The following is a 19,751-nucleotide window of genomic DNA, read 5'->3' as shown; positions in this document are numbered from 1 at the left end:
AAGTAGAGACTGGTTTCAACTCTTGGTTTCCTACTCTGTTCCATATGTCTATGTCTCTATTTTTGTGCCAATATCATGCTGATTGGATTACCATGGATTTGTAATATAGCCTGAAGTCTGGTAGGCTGATGTCTCCAGCTCTGTTTTTATTACTAAGAATAGCCTTAACTATACAGGTTTTTTTTCTGGTTTGATACAAAACAAAGTACTATTTTTTTCAGTTCTTCAAAATATGAACATACTCACTTCAGTGGGGATTGCTTGAATCTGTAGATTGCTTTGGGTAGAATAGACATTTTGACAATGTTGATTCTTCCCAGCCAAGAGTATGGTATGTTCTTCCATTTGTTAGTGTCTTCTGCAATTTCTTTTTTTTTGGGGGGGGGGCCGGGGCTGAGTTTGAACCTACCACCTCCGGCATATGGGACCAGCGCCCTACTCCTTGAGCCACAGGCACCGCCCTGCAGTTTCTTTTTTTTAGAGTTTCATAATTCTCTTTGAAAATATCTTTCACCTCTTTTGTTAGGTATATTCCTAAGTATTTCATTTTCTTTAAAGCTACTATAAAAGGAATTGTGTCCTTGATTTGCTTCTCAACTTAGTTGTTATTGGCATATACAATGACTACTGATTTGTGGATGTGGATGTTGTATCCTGAGATATTACTGTATTTTTTTTATTACTTCTGGGAGTCTTGTGGTTGTGTCTTTAGTGTTCTCTAAGTATAAGATCATATCATTGGCAAAAAGTGAGAGTTTGACTCCCTCTGCCCCCATTTGGATGCCCTTTATTTCCTTTTCTTGCCTGATTGTATTGACTAGAACTTCCAGCACTATGGTGAATAGTAGTGGTGATAGAGGACAACCTTGTCTGGTTCCAGTTCTAAGTGGAAAAGCTTTCAGTCTTACTCCATTCAGTATATTATTAGTTATGGGTTTGTCATAGATGGCTTTGATCAATTTATGAAATGTGCCATCTGTGCCCATGTTCTTAAGTGTTGTAATTAGAAAAGGGAGCTTAATTTTATCAAATGCTTTTTCTGCATCTATTTAGAGGATCATATGGTCTTTGTTTTTGCTTCTATTGATACGGTGTATTACATTTATGGATTTGCATGTATTAAACCAGCCTTGCATCCCTTGGAAAAGCCTACTTGATCATGATGTTTAATTTTTTTAATGTAGCTACAATCTATTAGCTAAGATTTTGTTGAGTAAAAATTTTTGCATCAATATTCATTAGTAAAATTGTTCTGTAGTTATCCTTTTTAGTTGGGTCCTTTCCTGGTTTTGGAATCAAGGTGATGTTTGCTTCATAGAATGTATTGGGAAAGCTTCCTTCCTTCTCAATGTTTTGGAATAGGTTCTGCAATATAGGTGCAAGCTCATCTTTGAAGGTTTGATAGAATTCTGATGTGAATCCATCTGGTCCTGGGCTTTTTTTTTTTTTCTTGGAAGTTTTTTTATTGTTTCTGTAACCTCAGTGCAGAGGTTGGTCTGTTCAAGAGATCTATTTCTTCCTGATTAAGTGTAGGAAAATGGTGAGATTCCAGGTATTGGTCCATTTCATTCACATTATCAATTTTCTAGGCATAAAGTTTTTGGTTCTAGTCAGAAATAATCTCTTGTATCTCTGTGGAACCAGTTGTTATTTTCCCCTTTTTGTTTCTGATTGAAGTTATTAAAGATTTTACTTTTCTATTTCTGGTTAATCTGGCCAATGGTTTATCAATTTTATTTATCTTTTCAAAGAACCAACTTTTCGTTTCATTAATTTCCTGAATGATTCTTTTATTTTCAATTTCATTTATTTCTGATTTAATTTTGTTTATTTATTTTCCTCTGCTAAGTTTGGGATTGGATTGCTCTTCCTTTTCCATTTCTTTAAGATAATTCATTAGGTTGTGCAACTGTTCTCTTTCTGTTTTTTGGATGTAGGCATCTAATGCGATAAATTTCCCTCATAGAACTGTTTTTGCAGTGTCCCACAGGTCTTGGGAACTTGTGTCTTCATTGATTCTATTTTGTATTTTTTTGATAGTTCTACAGTTCTTAACATTTGTGTTACGGTCTTTTGTTGTTTGAGTCTTTCTTTTTTAAAATGAAGGCATTAAGAATATATCATTTCTCTGAAGTCATGTTTTCTGTACCTCCATGGGTTTTGATATGAAATATTCTCATTTTATCACATTCTAAATTATTTCTTCTTTTATCCAAAAGTTATCGTAGACTATGGTTCTTAACTTCCATGTACTTCTAATTCTATGTTCGTTTTAAAATTATTTTGTCTTACATTTTTAGGTTATAATCAAAGTTCATGGACTCTAACATTTTTAACTTTGGGGAGGCTGAGGCAAGAGGATTGTTTGAACCCAAGATCTTGAGGGTGCAGTGAGGTATGATGACATCATTGCACTCTAGCCTGGGTGACAGGAAGAGAATCTGTCTTTAAAAAGAAAATCTAATTTTCAGACATGTAAGACCTCACATCTAATTCAATTGTATTTAATTTTAATAGTTCACGTGGGCGGCGCCTGTGGCTCAGTCGGTAAGGCGCCGGCCCCATATACCGAGGGTGGCGGGTTCAAACCCGGCCCCGGCCAAACTGCAACCAAAAAAAAAAAATAGCCGGGCGTTGTGGTGGGCGCCTGTAGTCCCAACTACTCAGGAGGCTGAGGCAAGAGAATTGCTTAAGCCCAGGAGTTGGAGGTTGCTGTGAGCTGTGTGACGCCACGGCACTCTACTGAGGGCCATAAAGTGAGACTCTGTCTCTACAAAAAAAAAAAAAAAAGAAAGGATAATTTTAATAGTTCACCTTTATAAATGTTTTCCAAAGCATTCAGCTTTATTTTTATAATATGGATATAATATATTTTTATAATATAGAAGGTGTACTGCTCTCCTTTACACAAAATTTCATTCTTTTATGTCTTATATATGATTGAATTACATAATTCCACTAACAATTATAGCTGGAATTAATAGGTTTTAGAACATACACAGCTGGTTTATGATGCAAGAGGCAGAAGCAGAAATGGGCAGTTACAAAAGTACATGGAACATTCAGAATGCTAGGTAAAGTCAACACATTTTACAGGAGAGGAATTTGTTAGATGGAGGAAGAGAATATTTACTCTTTTAAAAAATCTACTATTTTGCAAAATTTGGGTGATTATTAGGAGAAGGAAGGGCAATTGGTGGGACCTCACCTATATGCACACAATATGAGGGTATTCAGCATGCCCTGCTGGGTGAGGGGCTCAACTACAACTTGAACTTTGCCTTAGTATTAAAAACAGTGTAGTATAAAACTCTATGCACTCCTATTGATTTGAAATTAAAAAAAAATCATAACAAGGAAACACATTCCTCTAAAAGACTTTTGGACAGTTAGAACTGACCTCAGAAGGCATTCAGTATAACCTTCATTTTACTGAACTAATAGCTTTGGCAGCATTTTGTAATCAAAGACCCATATGATTTGTCGTTTTTTTGGATAATGATTGATTCCTGTGCACTGGCAATGTGGAATATCACACATACAACAAGAAAGTCTGCCACAAATATAGGCATTGCACTTGTCCTCATTTTCTTAAAAAAAAAAAAAAAAAAATGCAGCCATCAACAATTGCTTTGTTGTCAGCCTTAAAATTTCTAAGGAATAAATACTTGGGAAGGAATAAAAAGGCCATCTATGCTAGATTTCTATCCTTTATCAGAAATGAAAAGAATGGGAAATATTTTATACCTCACCATAGCTATTCTGTTAGTAACTTTAGAAATCCAATTCAATAAACAGGTATGGCAAGCACAAACAGTTGCAAGAAAACTGGACTAAGTGTAGAGTCTTAGTTCTTCCACAAATAAGAGTCTTAATGCACTGTCTCAGCTTTCACATTTGAAAAATGATCACCACTCTATATTCCTCTTTATTCCTCACATACTGTTGAAAATTCAATTAAAATTTTTGATTCTAAAATATGACACATGATAAATGTTTTTAAAACCATAAAACTTGATTCAAGTTCAAGGTAATATTCTAAGTACAAAGTGGTATTTTATATCACTCTTTTCATTACCTGGCAGACTATATCTCCCTTTCCCTTACTTTGTAAATAAGCTCGGGTCATCCACAATCAATCCTTCTGGGGAGAACTACTTCTTTAGAGCATCCTACAGAACTCGCTATGGTTATATTCTGTTCACCCCTTCCCCCACTGCTCTATCAAATAATTGAGCAGGGAGAAGGAGGGGAAGTCCTGAAAATGGATGAAGATCCTTCCTGCTGCCCTTAGAAACCCTAATGGGTTCCATGGTTTCCCCTGAGATCTCATTTCTGAAATCCTGAGGCACCCTTTTTAAATCAGGCTCTTGCTGAATTAGCAGAAGGACTCCAGAGCCAGGGTAACAAGGGCATCTGTGTAAAAGCAATAAACTCCCTCTCCCTGCACATCCACACCCCAGCCCATTCTTGGCCCTAACACAACTTGGATCAGCATAAAGTTTAAGTTTTCTTCTGAAATCATGTGAGCAAATCTTATAGCTATGCTGTTAACTAGAGTTGTAGGAGCAGGAAAGGGAAAATGTAGAGCAGGAAGCTTCTGTTTCATTTTTCAAGGAAAATTACTATTACCAAAACTGGTTGAGAATTTGCAACGTTGTCTATATGTGAAAAGCTTTCATTCTGTCCATATTTTTTTCCAAGGTGATATGAATCACATGCTAAATATTGGAAAGTTACATGCAGAAAATTGTTCTCCCAATGCTTACAAATATCCCTACAATCATTAATTCCATAATGGTCTGCTTTGTCAGCAATCTGGCCAGATATGAGGGCCTTATGCAATAAAATCGCTTCTTATTTTGTCAGCCATGTGACGGTAAAATAAGAAAGAAGATGACGAAGCAATTTGGGCATCAGACAAGGGCAATGGTTAAAACAACTAAAAGAGTCCTCTTATCATGATCAGTGGTAAAAATGCAGTATTATGTAATCACCAAAGAAACAAGAAAAGTATGTGCTCCCTATTTCTTGATGACTAAATGATAGAAATAATACAATCTGAAATGACCTATAAATTACAGAACCCGTTAAGACATTAGAAACAACTAAAAGTAAGATTTACTATTTTACATGTGCTAAAGATTTGTCAAAAGCTGAACGACAACATTGAAAACAATAATTCTATCAGAATCAGGAGATGCTATAAAATGTTAAAGCTACAATCTAGGGTAGAGACTTAAGATGTAATATATTACTTATCTATTTACTAATCAAGCTTGAGGTTTAGTGTTTCATGGGGAGTGTTAATTTGTGTTTTAATTAATCCTAATTTCTCAAGATTTAAGTATATTTAATGACTTAGAGAATTTCCCTAGAAAATTTCCTAATGTCACTTATCACAGCTACCAAAGTTGTCCATATGATTAATCTGTTAGAGGAGCCATTTGCCACACTCAGACTGTCTTTCTAAACGTCCCTTATCCAGCCTGCCTTTGGGAATGTTCCCCCAAAACCATTCATTACAACATAGATCAACCTTCCAATACTCTCTGGATATTATATGAGGTATCTATTAATATTGGAGAAAACAGTTTGATTTTTTTCAGAAAGTAAATACAGGGGTTTAAAACCTTATTTAAAGAGTCTGGAGAGAATTTTGATTTTTAAAAAAGCTCAATTATTGACACTTTTTCAAATAGAATCTGGGAAGTGTACTCACCATGAGAAAGTTTTGTACAATTCAGGCTTTGAAACGTGAAATATTCAATTTTGTGCTTTAATTCTAAGGAAAGAGTAATCATTTATTGTCAATTATATTGTGAATATTTAACTTAATTTGGAAATATTTATCTATCAGCAGCCAGGCAAAATTTTATTGAGGGAATAAATACCTCTCCTTTCTTCTTAAAAGGTGATAGAAAAGTGACATATCAGAAAAAGGAAAAAAAAAAACCTCATTAATTAGAAGTTTTTCTACATATTCCTTTGCTCACACTCCACTGACCAAAGCCCAGGACATATTTCTTTAATTATGATCTGTCACAGGCTTGGGCCAACTTCTTTTTCACTTGTGCCACACTTCACAAAATAGATATTAAAGTTGTTTTACTAGTATAAATCTTTAAGTTTAAACTGAGGAATTTACTTTAAAAAGTGAATGAGACTAATGTTATTTTGATGAGAACTTAAATCAGAAGTTTCAGGTTTGTATGAACGTCAGCATCCATTCATTTCTAAATTTTGCATTCATTCCTCTGTCAGAACAGAGGAAATTTGAATTTACACACTATGTAATTACAATTATCAACAATGTTGTGATTTTATATCATAAGTCTGTGTCAGCATAAGTACATTTTAGGGAAGTTTAACATAGGTCTGAATACTTCTGAGTTAATGTCTGATCATATATGACAGCCGTTGTGCAATAGTTATTTTTGTTTTTTTCTCTGTGATGGGTGATTTATTAAGTGAGATTAGCGTTCATTTAATGATGCCATTTTCTTTTGTTGTTGGATTGTTTGTGCTTGAATGTCTTTATTTTTGTAACTTTATTTTGTTTTGAGATTAATATGAGGGTACATGCAATTAGCTTACATTGTTTGCATTTGTAAGGTAAAGTCTAATTATAGTGTGTCCTTCACCCAGAAGTATACTGTAGACCCATGCATTGTTCCCACTGGGTGAGAACCTGCTGAACCCCCCTTCGGCCCATCCCCCTTTATTGATTTCAATTGAGTTTTCTTTCATGTGGGCAGGTAGTTGTTAATCTACTAGTTTCCATTTAGAATTGAGTACATGTGATGCTTGTTTTCCCATTCTCCAAATTCATTCAGTTGTCACAAAAGATACAAAAATCTCCACCTGTTTTATGCCTGTATAGTATTCCATGGTGTATATAGACCACAATTTATTTATCCATTCATGTGTTGAAGGGCACTTGGGTTGTTTCCAAATCTTTGCAATTCTGACTTGGGCTGCTATAAACATTCAAGTGCAGATATCTTTAAATTATGGGTCTTCTAGAACTGAAGTATAGGGTTGATTTGTTTTAACAATCTCAGAAACCATTTCATACTCATTTTTAAAATTCTCATTTATAGGGCGGCGCCTGTGGCTCAGTCGGTATGCCGCCGGCCCCATATACCGAGGGTGGCGGGTTCAAACCCGGCCCCGGCCAAACTGCAACCAAAAAATAGCCGGGCGTTGTGGCAGGCGCCTGTAGTCCCAGCTGCTCGGGAGGCTGAGGCAAGAGAATCGCTTAAGCCCAGGAGTTGGAGGTTGCTGTGAGCTGTGTGAGGCCACGGCACTCTACCAAGGGCCATAAAGTGAGACCCTGTCTCTACAAAAAAAAAATAAAAAAAATAAAATTCTCATTTATAACTTATAATTTGACTTTTAAAGTTCCCAAAAATCTTATTCACATGAATTCAAGTAAAGGGAAATTAATCTTGTAGGTATAAGATAGTTAAGTGACCTTATAGCCTAATAAACATAGGGATTGTTACCAGCCTTGGAAAAAAATTTTCTGAAACTTTAAGAACTTTTAAAAATCTAGCCTCCTACCAACCAGGGTAAGAAAAATTAAATAAAAGCTTTTTACTTGCTTCAAATTACTTGTTACCTTGAGAGTTCATTTGAACAACTATTAGTATTATAAATGTACATTATAAATGTCCAAATATGGCATGGAAAATGGAGTGTAGGGAATTCTGACTATTCTTATAATTTTTTTTAAGTTGGTGTTTGGAATGCTCAAAGGCAAGGTATATTTTCAGAGCATCTTTAATCATCATTATGCCCTCATGTTTCACGTAGTGCTTGGCATATAACAGATACCTAATAAATATTTGTTAAAAGAATGCAAACTGCCATTCCAAGCTGTAAACCATAAAACTGATTCTGGTGATGCTTCTTGGTATTTAAAATTAGACTGACTCAATAAAACAATGGCTCTAGATGCACAATGCAAGGTGTTATACACCTTTACAGTTTCAGGACTTGACAGAAAAGAAGGCTGTGTCTAGTGTAATGGAAATGAATGTAACAATCGCCAAACCAGCTTGTGTCTTGGTTTGTACTTGTGCACTTGGCACAGCCAGATCTTCTAGGCCTGGTAAAATGCCAATAACTGAGTGGAAAATGAGAAGATTCTATTTCAGGGAGTTTAGCAGGTGAACCAGAGCTGTGGGGGGTGAGGGGGGAATACATAGTACAACGAGTAGGAAGCAGAGACAGCAACATAGCTGGGACCAATAAAGAGGATGGATAAATATCTACTTAAACTCAGCTCTTATTTCCCATTTTTCAATGTACTTCTAACTGTATTTCATTGCACTTAACCTCTCTTTTAACTCTCCCATTTAAAATTCCTTTCCTTAGGTATAACCATAAATTGCTACCCTATTTGGGACATCCAAATTATTAAGCTAGTAAGAAATTCAACAACTGAGTCTTAACCTTTATTGAATTTTACTTGCATAATTTGTGTGGCTGACAAGAATGTTAAGGAAGCACTAACACCACATGAGAATTCTTTAATCTAGGCAAGTTCATGCCAACATCCAGCTATCTTCTCCACATAAAAATAAAGGCTCTATGCCACCTCCAACTTGTTAATCTTTGCAATGTGTGTCCCATCTAGTAGGATGAACACTGGGGACTGAGGACACTGGGGACTGATGACATTGAAAATTTTCTTAAGTGCCCTTTAAACTTCGTGGGTGATTCCAAAACTATTGAATTTCTGAGAACACATTATAAATTAATTTTAGTAACTGCATACTTTCAAAAAGGATTTAAGGCAACTCAGAGTAAAAACTTTGGTACATTTAGTAAGCCTGAACATTTAACCAGACAGAAACAAGAAACAAGTTAAAGAGAGATGCAGGAAAAAAGAGTTCTTAAACTGATGATAAAATCACACACACAGAGACACACAATATTTAAACTCTGCAGAGGCAATAGAACACAAAACTTAGTAGAAAATTTCCTACCAGGCAGACCAAAGAGAAAACACAATAGTCTTTTCTGTCTCTAACTAAAAAGAACATACCAATTCTTCAGAAACAATAGACAGGCCTGACCAAAAAATAAAGGCAGTCAGAAGTCAATTGCATATTAAAAATCTTTTGTGCATGAAATGGCTTACATTATCCTATTTAGTTGTGATCACAACTCTATGAAGTAGATATTATTAATTTGATTATACAAAAGAAGAAAACGAATCTCAGAAAAGTTAAGTAACTTGACCAAAGTCACAACAAGTAAATGATGGAGCTAGTCCTTCGGTTCACGCCTGTCTGACTCCATAGCTCATAGAACACACTCAAAGAAGTGGAAAAGCCCATCTCTATTTCATCTCGGTCTTACAACTCACAACATGCACAGACACACACACACACACACACACACACAATTTTCTCTTCTGTAACCAGGCTTTACTCAGAGATGCTTCAGGGAAAATGCCAGAAATAACAGCTCCAAGCTCACTACTCTCATTTCAACTACTACAATGGTAGCAATATCTCCCTTATTCATGTAAATATAAAATGCCTTCTTGTACCATTTACGCCTTAAGAGAAAGATAGGCATATCTAATTTGTTACTTGGGGTAAAGCTCTATACATCTCTGCATGTATGGGGTAACTTGTTAGTTATGCTAAGACCACAACGGTGGACTTCACAGTAAAGAAAGTTACAAGTAGATAGCCGGGCGTTGTGGCGGGCGCCTGTAGTCCCAGCTACTCGGGAGGCTGAGGCAAGAGAATCGCCTAAGCCCAGGAGTTAGAGGTTGCTGTGAGCTGTGTGAGGCCACAGCACTCTACTGAGGGCCATAAAGTGAGACTCTGTCTCTACAAAAAAAAAAAAATAAAAAATAAAAAAAAGAAAGTTATAAGTAGAGACCAGTAAACTGGGGTATATGTATCCCTCATTTAGGAGAACAGTATCCAAACTTAGCTCAGTTTCATTTGACATTACTTGCCGAAGAATTCAATACAATGGGTTAAACAGTAGAAAAGACCAATGACACAGAGAGTTGGTCTCATGGAAGATGATGAGTTGATAGAGGGTCCTAACAAAGAGTAGGAAAACAACCTTCAACTCCCAGAGGCAGAAATATGCAAATGCTGTAAGTTACCGTATTGGAGAGGTTCTCAGTCCAAGCAGAGAACCTGCCAGAAGTCCAGTCACATAGGCCAAGCTTAAAAATTACAATTGACAGGAGAGACTGCAGATAAGCTGTGCCCAGGAACTTATAATAGAGGGAGATTCATTTCTTTCAGACATGAGCCAGGTATTACAGAATCTTTAAGATGAAAATATGAGTCCCTACAGCCGCAGGGGGCTGCATGAGTAGTTTCTGACAATTGGCACATTATTTATTGATAACTTATTGAAATTATGGCTATTTTCAAAATTGTGAAGGTTTTCATTCTATGGCAAAGAAATACAGATGAGTGAAGTGACTTGCACAAGAGTCAACCTGTGGCAAATTCATGATCAGAATTCAATTTTATTGATTTTCTCCTAAAGCACTCTCTACTGATTTTTGCAGGTGATTATATACAGTGAAGAAAACAAGGACAAAAGTTTTGTCTGCTGTGCCATAGGTCTCTTATTGATCCTTTCATATTATACCACAGTCAGCCCGACCAATTTCACCACACAATTGTCCTACAGAAGCGGGAGCCTTGTAGCTTCCCGAATATTTAAAATAGTGATAATTGTAAGTTCATTCAAACATGACTTAATTTGAAGTTTCTCTATGGCCAAATACATTGAATTGCTTTACAAATAATCCATGCTTACTCTTAGTTATACTGGATAGCATACCAAGGTTGATCCAAAGAATATAATAATCAAATTGAAGAAAACAAGGGCAAAAGTTTTGCCCTTGCATTATTGCCCCATAAATTGCACTATCTAATGTTCTTTCCCTCCACCCCAAAGAAAATTTAAATGAGTCTACTGGTACTGGCATGGCAAAGTCAACATAAAAATTAAAATCTACAGAAAACACCCAAAATAGCAAGACACAGAGAAGCAAGAGTTGAGTGCCTTTGATCCACTGTACACTGAAAATTTTATAAAAATAACATAAAATTTCATTCAATTCAAATTGAGTTGCAGTTGTTACAAGCTATTGTTTAATCTATTTGCCAAGTTTTAAATTAGCCCCTGAATAGGTTGTCAAAACAGAAGCTCTTTAGAAACTTATGCATGCACTGTAAACTGGTGCAATTTCCATTTCTGAATATTGAACTACACTTGTAAAGTATGTTTGCTCTTCTCCTTTCCTTTCCCTATTTTCAGTACTTATCAAAATATTTAGTATTAATAATGTGCATTTGAAAAATACATATTCCAAATATAGTTAACTGTATTGGTAAGAGCGCTCTCTGGTGTGACATTTACAAATACCATGGCTATTTTAGGATCAACATTTTTACTAATTATAACTAAGATGTCTTCCAGAGATGGCAATCTAAATTGACTGGAGATTCCTTCAAAAGGTTGATTGTCTTTCTAGTTGTACCGCCTCTCATTAGTTATGTCTTATTAATTGTCACATTGCATTATATCTGTGCCTAGGATGATACCACATAGCATAATGCAGGGAAAGAGAAGCTGTGTGAAAAGTGGGCATTACATTTTAATGAGGCAGATTGTGTCGAGTCTGAATGCCTGCAGTTAATTCAGAGAACAAGTATTTGAGTTAAAAATTCTGACATGTTTAGCAAACCAAGTATTCATTAAAGTAGGTGAGGTAGAGCCCTGTAGGAACTACTGTATGACAATAACTACACTTGTGGTGCTGTGAGCAAGAAATAGACTGTATTTCAACTTAAGGTACCCAGTGCTCTGGTAGTATGAAACTCTTTATTTTTCTCCTCCAGGTCCTAAAGGGTTTCCCAGAATGCTTACAAGCTGACATTTGTCTACATCTCAACCAGACTTTGCTGCAAAATTGCAAAGCCTTTCGGGGGGCAAGTAAAGGTTGCCTTAGAGCTTTGGCAATGAAGTTCAAGACTACCCATGCACCTCCAGGAGACACCTTGGTTCACTGTGGGGATGTCCTCACTGCTCTTTATTTCTTATCCAGAGGCTCCATCGAAATTCTGAAAGATGACATTGTGGTGGCTATTCTGGGTGAGTATTTTATAACTGAATTATTATAGATTCAGTTACTATCTCTTGCAGTGCATAGTTTAAAATGATAGTGGAAACGATAGATCTGTTCATTTATGATGACTGTTTAAGACTGGTGAGTAATTTGAAAGCTTTACTTAAAATTCAATTCAAATCAAATTCACCTTGCAAAAATATGTTTTCTTGACTTTCTCACTTTTTCTCTGATGTGTAAATGTTTCCATAATTCTCCTCAGTTCTTAGGCACTTAGACATTGGAGGCCAAATATATGGAAATAGTCAGTATTTTCTTTTTTTATGCAAGACGCTCTTAGCTTTGCCGGGCACAGTGGCTCATGCCTGTAAGCCTAGCACTCTGGGAAGCCAAGGTGGGAGGATTACTTGTGCTCAGGAGTTCGAAACTAGCCTAAGCAAGAGGGAGACCCCGTCTCTACTAAAAATAGAAAAAGTAGCCAGATGTCACGGCTGGCACCTATAGTCCCAGCTACTAAGGAGACTGAGGCAAGAGAATTGCTTAGCCCAAGAGTTTGAGTTGCTGTGAGCTATAATGATGCCAGAACACTCTATCCAGGGCAATAGAGTGAAACTCTGTTAGAAAGGAAGGAAGAAAGGAAGGAAGAAAGGAAGGAAGGAAGGAAGGAAGAAAGGAAGGAAGGAAAGAAGGAAGGAAGGAAGGAAGGAAGGGGAAAAGAAACTCTTAGCTTCATGTTTGACCCCTTAACACCTTAAAATAAAACATATATGCTATAGACATACTTGCTAGTGTGTACCAGTGCCCCATCATGAGCTGGGTTTCTGTTTAGATGAATTTTATTTATTCACTGTACACTTTTACCTGCTGTACCCCATTAAATGGAATTATATGAGTCCTTGACTAGGCAGTATAGACCTATGAATGTGACAACCAGGAATAGGGGTAAATTAGCAATAAATTCATTGGGTTTGGGTGCAAAAAGAAGTCTACGTTTAATCTGTCCCCTTAAAATAAATGTAGGCCATGTGAACTTATAGGATTTCTTTGGGATGTTAGCACAGCAGGGCAGAACAAGGAAACAGTCAGTTCTCCTCTCCTTCCACCTAGCTGATAGATTTAAGCCTCACTCTCCCCACAGTAACACCTACCCTGGAATCTATGAAACTTTTTTTTCTCTGTGGGTAAACTCCAGCTCCACTAAAATAATGGACATGTGATTAAATGATTTTCTGTGTGTTGACTTTTGAGGTTCATACATACGACTGTTAACTCCCAAAGAACAGGGTTTTTTTGGCTGTTTTTTTTTTTGTCTGTTTTTCTGGCTGCTATGTAGAAGCAGTGTATGGCATAGCACAGAACGCAAACACGTGAATGGAAGGTTTTGAATGATTTCCTATAAACTTTGAAATTTTATTATGATTATATTTTCTTTTAAAATTCCCCCAAATTGATCAAGGTGTATATTTTAGTTTTCAATTCAGTAAGTGAAGAATAAGCACATATTCTACATTATTTCAAAACCACACAATCCATTGTTTCTCGGCCTTTTGGCTAAGATCAAGTGTGTGAAGACCACACAATCCAGTTAGGTTTTAGATTTGTGCTTGACAGTTTGCCCTGGTATGTTGCCAGAAAAGGAACATGCTTCGTTGCATTCATGATCTTCAAGTTGGGTAGTCCTAGCTTCTTTAAGGAAGGCAATGAGTCTTTGTGGCTTATAAAAAAATAATTTTAGAGCATTTCTAAGCTATACACATGGACTAGCTTACTCCTTGCTCATTTAAAGTCATGTAAACTAATTAAAATACAAAGCCCATGCTTAATTTAATCCAGAGATTTTTCTTTTAAATACAGTAGAACCTCCATAATTGACCACCTCCCTACAATGACTACCTCCTTACACTGACCTAATTTTCATAGACTGGACATGAACCACATGTCCATGTCACATATCAGTACTGTAGGCCTAGATCCTTATGTTAACAACCTCTATATGTTCACTAATTTATTACAATTCCTTGGGTGGTCACAGAGGTTCTATTGGGTGTATGTGAATATAGAACCTTCTATCTATATAAAATTCAATATGAAGCATTTAAAGAGATCTTCTTTTTCTCTCTCTATTCCTGTGTATGTCAGTTGCTAAATCCCTCACAAATTATGATTACTTGTTCTGTTTTTGAAAGACTGGTAACTATTTATTTAAAATATAATTAATATATCCTCCCCAATGTCAATTTTTCTTGTATTTTAGTATTTTATATCTCTCAATTTATTCTTATTTAAAACAGAAACAATATAGCATTTATCTTATTAATTTAAGCTTTATTGTTTCAGATACATTAAGTTGTCTGCCAAAAATTAAAATAACACTTGCAGGAAATGTTTTCTAAATTGGAACAGAACCTTCAAGATAGATATAACAGAGTAGTGTTTTATACTGTCATTGACAATCTTTAAAAGTTGTATCATCAGGTAGTTCATCTGTATTTATTAAGTACATATACCACAGGTACAATCTATAGGTGCTTTGATGGTCAGAAACAAAAAAATCTAAGTGGCCATTCAGGGAAAATACAGAGAGGAGATTAGACATGCAGCCTAGAGTGTGTGAGGGCTTTGACTCTGGAGTCAGAATGCACAGGATTCTGGCTATTCTCTCCCCACTTCCACTTCACTCAGTGAAGGAGGTAAACTTGGCCCAATCAGTCCTCCCTTTAATTGTCTTTCTGAATCATAAAATTGGGACAATAATCGACAGTTCTTTCATGAAGTTATTTTAGGGATAAAATGATGCACCTACGCATTAAACATAGGGCCTGACACCTCTAAGTCCTCAGTGAACATTTCTGTTGTTGCTGTCCTTATCTGGATCATTGAACAAGACCTTGAAAAGCAGGTCGCATGTGGCTGGGCAGTGGTTTGGGGAGGGCCCATCAGAAGGACACTGAACGAATACCCTGTTCTGCAGGAAAACAAGGAGGACAGACTTTCAGAACAAAGGCCATATAACGAAAAGCATGACTACATTATGTTGGAGAAAATGTATTTATTAAACAATTGGACAAATTCATTAAGGGCAAATTCAAAAGTAGTTATCAAAGGACACAAGAAGTGTTCAAATTGCTCCATCAAGCCTCTCAATGTTAAGAAAGCTCTACCATAACCCATTGCCACGCATCACTCCAGAGAATATCCTGAGGCAGAAAGATCACGAATCTGATTCTGTCCTTTCCTATATTCTTAGACTGACAAAATCAGAACACACCTACCTGAAAGTACCTTTGAAATACTCAATGGCAAGACCCTTTGCTGTCAAAGTAGGGCACACCAGACTGTAGATATGTTTGCTTCGGTCTAGATGCTCAGCAAATAACCAAAACAAAAAAATGAAAAAGATTACACCAGGACCAGTACCTTTAGAAGCAAAGTTCCATTCAACAAGTGTGGGCTGGGGCAGTCAACTAGTTGCTAGAACTTTTCTGCCCAAGTAAGTGTTGGCTTCATTTGAAGTCTTTGGTTCAGAGATTGGTCAACTGGTCAGTGGTTCCCTTTTACTTTTAGAAGGAAAACATTAAGTTTCGAATCTGTTTCTTACTCCCTCCCCCATTTCTTTTTTTTCTTTACTTTTTTCTCTTCTTTAGGAAAAAATGATATATTTGGAGAAATGGTTCATCTTTATGCCAAACCTGGAAAATCTAATGCAGATGTCAGAGCTCTCACTTACTGTGACTTGCACAAGATTCAGAGAGAAGACTTGCTAGAGGTTTTGGATATGTATCCTGAGTTTTCTGATCACTTTCTAACAAACCTAGAGTTGACTTTCAACCTAAGGCATGAAAGTGCAAAGGTATATGCTATTGGCTTATTTTTGTATTTCTGACATTTTTATTTTACTCTTATATTGCACATATATGTCTGAAAAACCAAGAAAAATACTTTAGCAAAACTTTACCAATTCTGTGTATTTGAAAAGGGTCAGGTGAATATTGACATGTTTAAATTATGGGAAAGAAATTCAGTCTAATTACTTTCAAATATGTTGAATAATTTTAAGTAGGTCAATTAGGTTTCAGATTCTAAGGACCCTTACGTGACATAGTTGATTTTAAATAACTGTGGTTTCTATTGTGCCAATTATTTGTAAGAAATGGGTGATTTTATGCTATTTAAAATCCCTTAAAAGATCTTCCCTTATACAAAGATTAAAATACTCTCATGGCTATTATTTGTAATACACATTAGGTATCAATGCCTTATCAAAAATAATGAAAATTTAACCCTTCAAGTTTAGGTCCCTATTTGATATGTATAATTTCCAAATCACAGAATTGTAAATTATCAGGTTTTACAATTAATTCAACATTTGTGCTGTAGAATGAATAATATGTGGTCTAATAGTAATAATATTTTAAATAATTCTACATATATGTTAACCTAGAATGAGTTTTGAGAGTGTAGCCCTGTGCCTCTCACTCTTCCCCTGTGAAAATGTGTCTTTATGACTCACTACTATTGTGTGGATAGAGAACATGTGTTTGTACCCCAAAATTTACTACCAGGTTAATCCTTCTCCATGTCCTCCTCCAGACCCCAAAATCTACAAATACCACTCCAAGTCTAAATAATTTTTTATCATAAATCAAACACTAGTGTTTGATACTTGCTAGTGTATTTCTATGCTAATATATTCTTTGGAAAAAAGACCCCAAGTCAATGGGGAGGCAAAAGGTTTAATATTCCCTGGAGTTGGTGTCATTCCCAGGCCCTGTGAGAGAAAGGGAAATTTTTAAGGTCACTGGAGTGCCATTTAATATCCTGATGCACCAGCTTAGATAAGTGCTTCTTTACAAAACACTGGAAAGTGACAAAATATTTAGGGGGCTAAAAGGTTCCAGTTATTTAGAGTATGCTTTTTTAATATATATAATGGGTTTAATTCAGTAATGCTTTGAAAAACAACAGGTAATTTCTTTATGTAAAAATTTAGTACATACCCAAATAAGTGAAACAGGAACTTTCATTTTTACTTACGAGATTGATAATATGTGATCTGAGAGGAAGGAAGGGGGAGCTAGAAACAGACTGTTAAAGGGTTCAAAGCATAGTGTTTATTGATTTCAACCTTATATTTATTGTTGTGAAATTTAACTTGGTAATCATGACCTTATCATTTAAGTATCATCACTAATTATAATTAGTGTACACAATTTTCTCCGTAGTAATACAGATTCTACAAAGTTTTTAATATTGCTGCAGTTGGCCCTTGAACAATGTGGAGGTTAAGGGAACTGACCTCTGCACAGTCGATAATGTACATATAATTTTTGACTCACTGAAAGCTTAACTACTATTAGTCTACTAATGAATGGAAGCCCTACTGATAACATAAACAGTTGATTAACACATATTTTGAATGTTTTACATATTATATGTTTTATTCTTATAGTAAAGTAACCTAGAGAACAGAAAATGTTATTAGGAAAATCCAAGAAAGAGAAACTCTATTTACCATTCATTAAGTGGACGTAGATCATCATAAAGGTCTTTCCTGAGGAACAAACAGAGAAAGAGGAGGAACAGCAGAGAAAGAGGAGGAAGAGTTGGGTGGGTCTTGCTCTCTTAGGCAGAAGAAAATTTGCAAATAAGTGGACCTACCATAGCTCAAACTTGAGTTGTTTGAAAGTCAACTTTTTTTTTTTATTTTAACTTTACCAAGCTACATAAAACACATGCCAAATAAAGGAATATTTTGTCTCTAAATGATGACATCAAATATTTTAATAAGTGATTTTTACAACTATGATTTCCCCATCAGATGGTGAAACTACTAGAATTATCCTAGCTGACTGCTCTATAATTTAGAGATAACCATTAAGCAAAGTATTGTAAGCTGTTTGCCTGCAACCTAATAATTGAGTCACAAGGTGGTTGAAATGATATGAAGTAAGTAGTTTACTGATAACACATTATATTCAAATTGGGTAATCTTCCATTTTATTTTTATGTTCCATTAACAAAGGCTGATATCTTACTACGATCACAGTCCATGAATGATTCTGAAAGAGACAACTGTAAACTACGAAGAAGGAAATTGTCATTTGAAAGTGAAGGAGAGAGAGGTAATTCATTCCATTTCTAGGGGTTAAAGGTAGAGTTCAATCTGAAATACTCCTACCACTCTGGGAGGCCGAGGCAGGTGGATCACCTGAGCTCATAAGTTTGAGACCAGCCTGAGCAAAAACAAGACCTCATCTCTAAATACAGCCGGGCATCAAGGAGGGCATCTGTGGTCCCAGCTACTGGGGAGACTGAGGCAAGAGAATTGTTTGAGCCCAAGAGTTTGAGGTTGCTAAAAGCAATGAAGTCATAGTATTCTACTGAAGGTGACAAAGTGAGACTCATTCTAAATAAATACTAAATGTAGATCATGTGATTATTAGCTCGTCTAATTAAAAAACTCGTATTTGTGATTTCAAAAGTAAATTTCATTCAGGCTCTAGGAGGACTTTCTACTACTTTCTCCAGTAGCTAATAATCTGGTCTCTGGTTTCTCATTGATAACTCTTAACAGTGTCATTCAACAAAGCAATCTGGTATCTACAAGGACATCATGGATAAAGAGAGTGGATTGGTTTTAAAAAGGAGACCAGTTAATAACAGTTGACTGAGTATATCTGAGATTTCTAAGAGGAGTATTCTTAAAGAGGGGCTCTCATTTCAAGCCAAGACCTCAGTTACCCCACATAGCTCACATGAGCATATGATGCGGATGAAGGCCACGTTTGTTAGTCCTCATCATTTTCAAACTCTGTGGTACTTTCTATTTCTTATCCTCTCTGGGTTTTTCTGACCCTCTGACTGTTCTCTGTATTTTACTTATATATTCAACAAATATTGATTTAACATTTCACATTTTAAAGAGCTACTCAATATTCTAAGGAATAAATTGTGCAAAATGGCCCTTATCTTCCCTGGGGAGGGAGATGGACACACCTGGGGAGGGAGTGGTATAACAAGAATAACACTCATCTGGTGCACCCAGATGCAGGTGCACGTAATTGTGCCTGAGCAGGTGGGAGAAGGCCTTCCCCAAGAAGCCTCCACTCTTGCCCAGTGCTGATCCATGTTATTCAACCTCATAGCAGCATCTTTCACCATGAACCAACTCTATTTTTCTTGAATGTTCTTTTCTTGGCATCTGTGACATTTTGCTCTTCCTGTTTTTCTCCTACTCCCACTGTTTCCCTGAAGATAATTTCAGGATCATTATCTTCTATGCCAGTTTTAGTTTAGGGTTTCTCAAAGCATCATCCTAGGCCCTCTTCTCATTCTATATCATACTCTTCCCCTAAGTGATCTCACTGATGGCCATCATTTCATATACCCTCACCTAGGAGACATACATCTTAATCCCAGACCATCTGAGCTTTAATTCCACATATCCAACTGTCTAGTAAACCATCTACTTGAAATCTCAAAGGCAGCTCAACATCATTGAAGTCAGGGTGCTCCCTGGAAACCTGTCTCTCCTTCAGTTTCCATGCCTCTGTAAGTCGTGCCCCCCAAGCCAGGTATCCAGACATCAACCGCCTACAAAGATCTCCAGCAACTCTGGCAACAA

The 19,751-nt window shown here is 36.2% G+C and overlaps 1 protein-coding gene across 1 annotated transcript in view; it reads left to right on the top strand.

The window, feature by feature from the left end:
* Positions 1-19,751, top strand: part of KCNH7 (potassium voltage-gated channel subfamily H member 7) — a 542,346-nt gene that overhangs the window by 498,458 nt on the left and 24,137 nt on the right. The window contains exons 10-12 of the mRNA XM_053597374.1: positions 11,901-12,153; positions 15,772-15,977; positions 18,150-18,249. Of these exons, the coding sequence (XP_053453349.1) occupies positions 11,901-12,153; positions 15,772-15,977; positions 18,150-18,249 (559 nt within the window). The remainder of the gene's footprint in view (positions 1-11,900; positions 12,154-15,771; positions 15,978-18,149; positions 18,250-19,751) is intronic.

Source organism: Nycticebus coucang, chromosome 7 (assembly GCF_027406575.1).
Source record: "Nycticebus coucang isolate mNycCou1 chromosome 7, mNycCou1.pri, whole genome shotgun sequence".
Lineage (NCBI taxonomy): Eukaryota > Metazoa > Chordata > Mammalia > Primates > Lorisidae > Nycticebus > Nycticebus coucang.
Note: the sequence above shows the minus strand (reverse complement) of the source record. Positions and strands in the feature narration are given on the sequence as shown.